The 6,000-nt window shown below is 44.6% G+C and overlaps 1 protein-coding gene across 1 annotated transcript in view; it reads left to right on the top strand.

Moving 5' to 3' along the window:
• Window positions 1-2,207: 2,207 nt before the first annotated feature.
• Window positions 2,208-6,000, top strand: part of LOC140512235 (mucin-16-like) — a 47,957-nt gene continuing 44,164 nt past the window's right edge. Inside the window, exons 1-2 of the mRNA XM_072621476.1 lie at window positions 2,208-2,355; window positions 2,606-2,771. Coding sequence (XP_072477577.1) covers window positions 2,208-2,355; window positions 2,606-2,771 — 314 coding nt within the window. The remainder of the gene's footprint in view (window positions 2,356-2,605; window positions 2,772-6,000) is intronic.

Below are 6,000 nucleotides of genomic sequence, written 5' to 3'. Positions count from 1 at the left end.
TGAGGCCATGCTGACTGCCAGAGGTATAAGTCCTTCCTCCATATGGCAGAAGGTGGGGACCCCGGTGACTCCTGTCCATATTAGATTAAGTTCAAGTGTGGTTACTGTGTCCCAGAATGACCTCTCTGAAATTCACAGTTCATTAACCATTGCCAAAGTCCCACAGGAGAGTAACGCAGAATGTCCGTTGTCTTCTCCTGCAACCTAGGCCACTAAAACAGTGACCATAACAGATTCCACTCTGATCTAAGGGCTGGAGGAGAGCCAGACTTCCAAAGGTGCCATCTGAGGGATCGAGCCTAGCAGGACCTATCCCACCTTATTTCCTTCTTCAGAAAACCCCATGATACATAACACTAGTCCTGAGAGGGGAACATGCACAAACAAGCACTGTCCACTCAGCCAACTAAGCAATTACTTGAAAAAAGCACCAGCTCAGCTATTTTTGTTTTCAAAATGCTTTATGAAGTCACAGTTTCAGCAAAACAGACGTACCCAAGGGCTTGAAAGTCAAAGCATATTTACCCTGGATAGTAAAACTGTCCTATCAGTGGGCACTGGCCCTACTGGGACCTTTATCTCTCCATTGTCAGAGGTCACAGCTTCTATCAGCATGGATATGGAAACGGTATCAAATTGAGCCCCTCAGGCAGCCATCCTTCAAGTAATTTGCATTCTTATGCAGGAGACAACATATATAAAGGAGTGGTAGTCAGTGAGAGGCAGCTGAGTTATGCATCAAGCAGGAATGATGCCTGGGCAACCAATGAAGTATGTGGACATAGGACATCAGAGAAGAATGGCAGAGAGGATTTGGTCACAGTTCCAGATCTGCAGAGGATCTGGGGGATGAAAGTGTACCCATGTATTTGAAAGGATGTAATGAAATGAATCCTGACCTTGAATTTTATGATAAAGTAGATCAGGAGAGTCATTCACCAATGGGGACCGTGGATGTCCAGACCAGACTTTATAGAAACTAAGCATGAATCTTGCAAGACTAGTCTTTGGTGTGGGCATTGGGGCAGTAATGAGGCTCAAGAAGAAATGACCAGAGTGTAGGTTAAAGGCCCTGGCAGGGCTGATGAAAGTTCTTTATGGGATGAAGTGCCCATGATGTGTATTGAGAGGAAACTGAGGTACTAGAAATTGGGTATTATCCCAAGGAAAGAAAGAATCCCACTAAGAGGAAATGGATATCGCTGTCAGAACAACACCAAACCTCCCCACATACTAAGCAAATCTGCCTATAGCATTCTCCTGCAGGAGTACAGTTTGTAGGTTGGTGGGTTTGATGTGACAAGCAAATCAACAAGTCTACCAGCATCCCCATGACTAGCTCTACAGTGAGACATTCTGTTTCAGGGACTGCAAGAGAGACAGATATTGAGGAAAACACTCCAGGCTCAGCTACCACACAGGGTACTCTTGTCACTGTGGCCATGGTCACAGATGGGCTCAGATCTGAGACACCCAGAGGAATAATATATTTTCCCATAGAAACATCAGTTCCACCTGAGAGATCCCTGGAGTGACCTTGGTTACTCCCATAAACTTCCCATGCTCCTTTACTCCAGCAGAGGTCACAATCAGCCAAGGATCTAGTGAGACTTGGAAGACCACACTAGTGTCATGGGATACTCAGGCAGGATCAGAGGCAGCTTCAACTGCCTTGTCCTTCACTGCTCCCAGCACCATCTCAACAGAGGTGGAGGGGACAGAAGTCCTTTCTAGGTGTCTACAAAATGGCCAAAAGAAGGTTTAATTGTGTCCAGCACCTTCCCAGAGAACACAGATACTTCTGCAAGCACTTACAGAGAACACGTGCACTCCCCAAGCACAGGAGTAGGCATCTGGTCTGACAGAGCCTCCAGTTCTTCTTTGCACAGCCTAACTGAAGGAGCCAGCTACCCAGGACTATGCCTTCAACCTCTTTGGGAAGCATGACAAGCATGGCCATGACTGGAGCCCAGACAAGCCCAGGTGAATCATCTACCCTAGAGCCCACAGATACCACGGAGTCCACACCCTGAAGGAGCACTCCTTCTGTTGCTCCAATGACTGAATTCAGAGCCAGGTACAGTGGAATATTACAGAGTAGTTTGGTCTCTGCCAGCAACTCAGTGTGGGAGACCAGCAGACCAGGTAACCCTGCAACCTCAGATACCAGCACAGTCATCCAAGGAAAGTTTCATCCTGCTAACATCATGTCAAGTCCTGTGGGAGATTTCAGCTCAGAGCCACCTGGCTACAGGATACCATCCCACACCCCAGGTACTATAGGGACCAGGTTTGGTGGAGAAGTGGACTCATCCTTGGTATTAACTACACCAGCATTTGCTGCCTCCATCACCAGTATCTCTTGTGACTCCTCCTAGAACAAGAACTGGGCTTCCCTGGTCCTCATCCTTACCTAAAGTCACAGTTATCATCACTGGGGCAGATACACCCCTTCATGGCCAAGGACACACTCTCCTTCAACTCTAATAACTTTATCTGGGGTTAACTATATAAGCCTAAAAACATGAGCTCAGCTTTTCCTATGTCTGTAAACCCAAATCTGACCCTCAGCACTAAAATCACATTGTCCTTCCTTCCCATACAGTCACTAATAGCCCTGAGCTCCTAAGTAGAGTGGCAGAGAGCAGCGCAGATGCCCCACTGACCAATTCCTCTCCTAAAGCCCCATTGTTGTCAGACATTACTCATGGAGGCTTATCAATCATCTCTACTGGCTTCATTCCCCTAGAGAAAATGGCCAGTGCAATCCTGTATATAGGCCGAGAGAAAACCTCAGACCTGTCCCTAACCACCTCAGTCATAGAGGCCAGTAGTATGTGTAATAAAGATGACTAGAGACATCTCTGCAGTTCCTCCAAGACTCAGTACCCAAACTGAAATAAGACCCTCTGTTTCTCCTAGTACTAGCTTAGGAGAGATTTTAGCAAGTTCTGAGGTTCAGACTACCAGAGAAAAACTCTCCATCTAGGTGGTCCACAGGGACCACGGGATGTTGGATCAGGTACAAATCTAGCTGATATTACCCAGGTTGAGCTATCTGAGACTCCAAGTCTAGTGATCACTCATATTTACAGGAGAGTGGCACAGAATCTTTATTGCCTCTGGAGCAGAGTCGATAATAGCATCTACTCTGAGCCCAGGACTAAAGGCTTCCCAGGGCACTATCTCAGGCATAGAAGCCTTATCTTATCCCCTCTATTAGAAGGCTCTAGGACACTAGTCCTGCCTCAGCTGTAACCAAGCACTCTGCCAACAGAAATCACTGGGGAGTAGGCACTAACTCCGCTGCCTCTGTTTCCACAAAGCTGCCTGTAATCACTGCATCAGCACCAGGAATAGTGACCCAAGGATCTTCCAAGAGTCTAAGTACATCTACCCTGAAAGCCAACACTGCTCTGATAGTTTGATGTTGCTGTGACTTTAAAGTTTCTTTATCAAACACTAGAATATTTATGTAAACAGTGTCATAGTGAGTTACCTAGTGACAGCTCCTCAAATAGGGATAAATAAGCTTTACCAGGAGGTTTGTGTTACCACTTTGTTTGGACATCTCTTGCACTCACCGCCCTACCTGCTACAAGGACCCAATCCTATACCACAACCCAGGAACCTAGCCATTCTACTTTTTGTCCATAAGTAAGTAGACTTCTAATTAAACCTCACATTAAAGGATATTGATTTGACTTTGGAAAATATGTTTGGATCAAGAAATAAGAGTTGTGTTTGGGTTGATGATGATGATGATGACATACTTAGTATTTTAGGGCTTACAGAGTTCTTTATAGATCTTTTCTTAATTTAGGTTCACAAGGAAGTTTAATCTTATTCCCATTGTATAGATGAGGAAACTGAAGCAGACATAGATTAAGTGACCCTCCCTGGGCTGACCCATTCTAGTAAGAATCTGAGGCTATATGTGAACTCAGATCCTCCTGATTCCTGATCCAGAATTCTCTATACTTTCCACAAGGATTTCCTTGTGAAAAAAAAAAAAAAAAGAATTTCCTTGTGTTGACATTTCTCTCTTGGCCCCTCTATTTTGGGCCATTTTTAGACTTGAGAAGTCTGACAATCTGTTCACTCCCTTGTAGTCAAATCTAGTTGTCCTTGTACTACGTTAATTTTCCTCTTATGAAATGCTGACATTTCCAATTGGCAGGGGAACAGAAAAGAACAGTTTGGGGCTTTACAAAAATTACATATAGGGACAACATATTTTTCCCAGTGTCTCAAGAGTCTCACCTTACTGATCTGTGGATCCAACCATTCTTTTTTTTTTAACATTCATTCTTAAACTTTGCGTTTCAAATCCTCTCCCTCCTTTCAGCCTGTCCCCCACTCCTTTAGAAGGCAAGTGATATGATACCTATTATACATGTTGAAGTCATGCAAAGCATATTTCCATTTTAGTCTTGTTGCAAAAAAGCAAGAAAAATAGAGTGTGTCTCAATATGCACTCAGAATTCATCAGTTCTCTCTTTGAAGGTAGATAGTATTTTTCTTTGGGGTCCTTTGCAGTTATCTGGGATGATTTTATTCATCAGGATAGTTAAGTCTTTCACAGTTGATTATCATTTCAGTATTTCTGTTCCTGTATTTTTATGTTCCTGTGTTTTTCTGGTTCTACTCCCCTTTGCATCAGTCCTCATAAGTCTTGTCAGATATTTCTGAAACCATTCTGCTCATCATTTTTAATAGTATAATAGCGTTGCTGTTGAGTCATTTTTCAGTGATGTCCAACTTTTAATGACCACATTTGCAGTTTTCTTGGTCCAGAGTAATTTACTGTTTCTTTCTCCTGCTCATTTCACAAATGAGAAATTGAAGCAGACATGGTTAACTGACACCACAGCATCAACCACAGCTTTCACCTCCCCAAGCTGTTTGAAGTAGCTCCACTCAGTATACGCCTCTTGGGTCATATCCTTGATTCTATCCCTTTTCAGGAAATAGCCTGCCCCCAGTTTTCCCTCCCTTACTCTCTTTCCACTGGAAGGTAAGCACAGCAGAGAAGCAGAGCACACAAGGAAATATATGGGCCACCTAACCCAGAATTTCTCTCTCTCTCTCTCTCTCTCTCTCTCTCTCTCTCTCTCTCTCTCTCTCTCTCTCTCTCTCTCTCTCTCTCTCTCCCTCCCTCCCTCTCCCTCTCCCTCTCCCTCTCCCTCTCCCTCTCCCTCTCCCTGTCCCTCCCTCTCCCTCCCTCCCTCCCTCCCTCTCTCTGTCTCTCCATTTCTCTCTCTGCCTCTCCATTTGTCTCTCTGGCTCTCTTTGTCTCTGTCTCTAGCTCTTTCTCTGTTTCTCTTTTCTGTCTCTGTTTCTGTGTCTCTCTGGCTCTGGCTCTCTTTGTCTCTGTCTTTCTCTGTCTCTGGCTCTTTCTCTTTGTCTCTCTGTCTCTGTCTCTCTGTGTCTCTGTCTATCTCTGTGTCTGTGTGTCTCTGTTTCTCTGTCTCTCTGTCTCTGTCTTTCTCTCTCTGTCTCTGTGTCTCTCTCTCTCTCTCTCTCTCTCTCTCTCTCTCTCTCTCTCTCTCTCTCTCTCTCTCTCTCTCTCTCTCTCTCTCTCTCTCTCTCTCTGTCTCTTCCTCTTTCAAAATCATCAGTCCTCCACCATAGCAAAAAGTGGTGAGTATTCAGTGACTTGATTTCTCTATGGACCCATGACCTGGCAGAAGAAACAGTTGATCCTCCTCCCCACCCTATTTTACTCTATACTCTTGAAAGAGAAGGAAAAAAGGAGGCCAAGGGATGACCTGTGATCTCTCAGCATGTTAATCCTCAGTTTCCACGGGATGGTTTAGTGACCTAGCCCAGTGGAATCCCTTTTCATATAGGTTGACCAAAATGGTTTTCATTCTTGATATTTTCCCCCTTCAGCTCCTGTCTACATTGATTCCAAAAGTTCTTTGTCGCTCTTACCCAGTTCCTCAGGTACCAATCACATGTGTCTCTGCCTTGTGTCTTAATTGAAGAGTTTCTTTG

This window comes from Notamacropus eugenii, chromosome 6 (genome assembly GCF_028372415.1).
Source record: "Notamacropus eugenii isolate mMacEug1 chromosome 6, mMacEug1.pri_v2, whole genome shotgun sequence".
In the NCBI taxonomy this organism is placed as follows: Eukaryota; Metazoa; Chordata; class Mammalia; order Diprotodontia; family Macropodidae; genus Notamacropus; species Notamacropus eugenii.
This window is presented reverse-complemented; position numbering and strand designations above follow the sequence as displayed.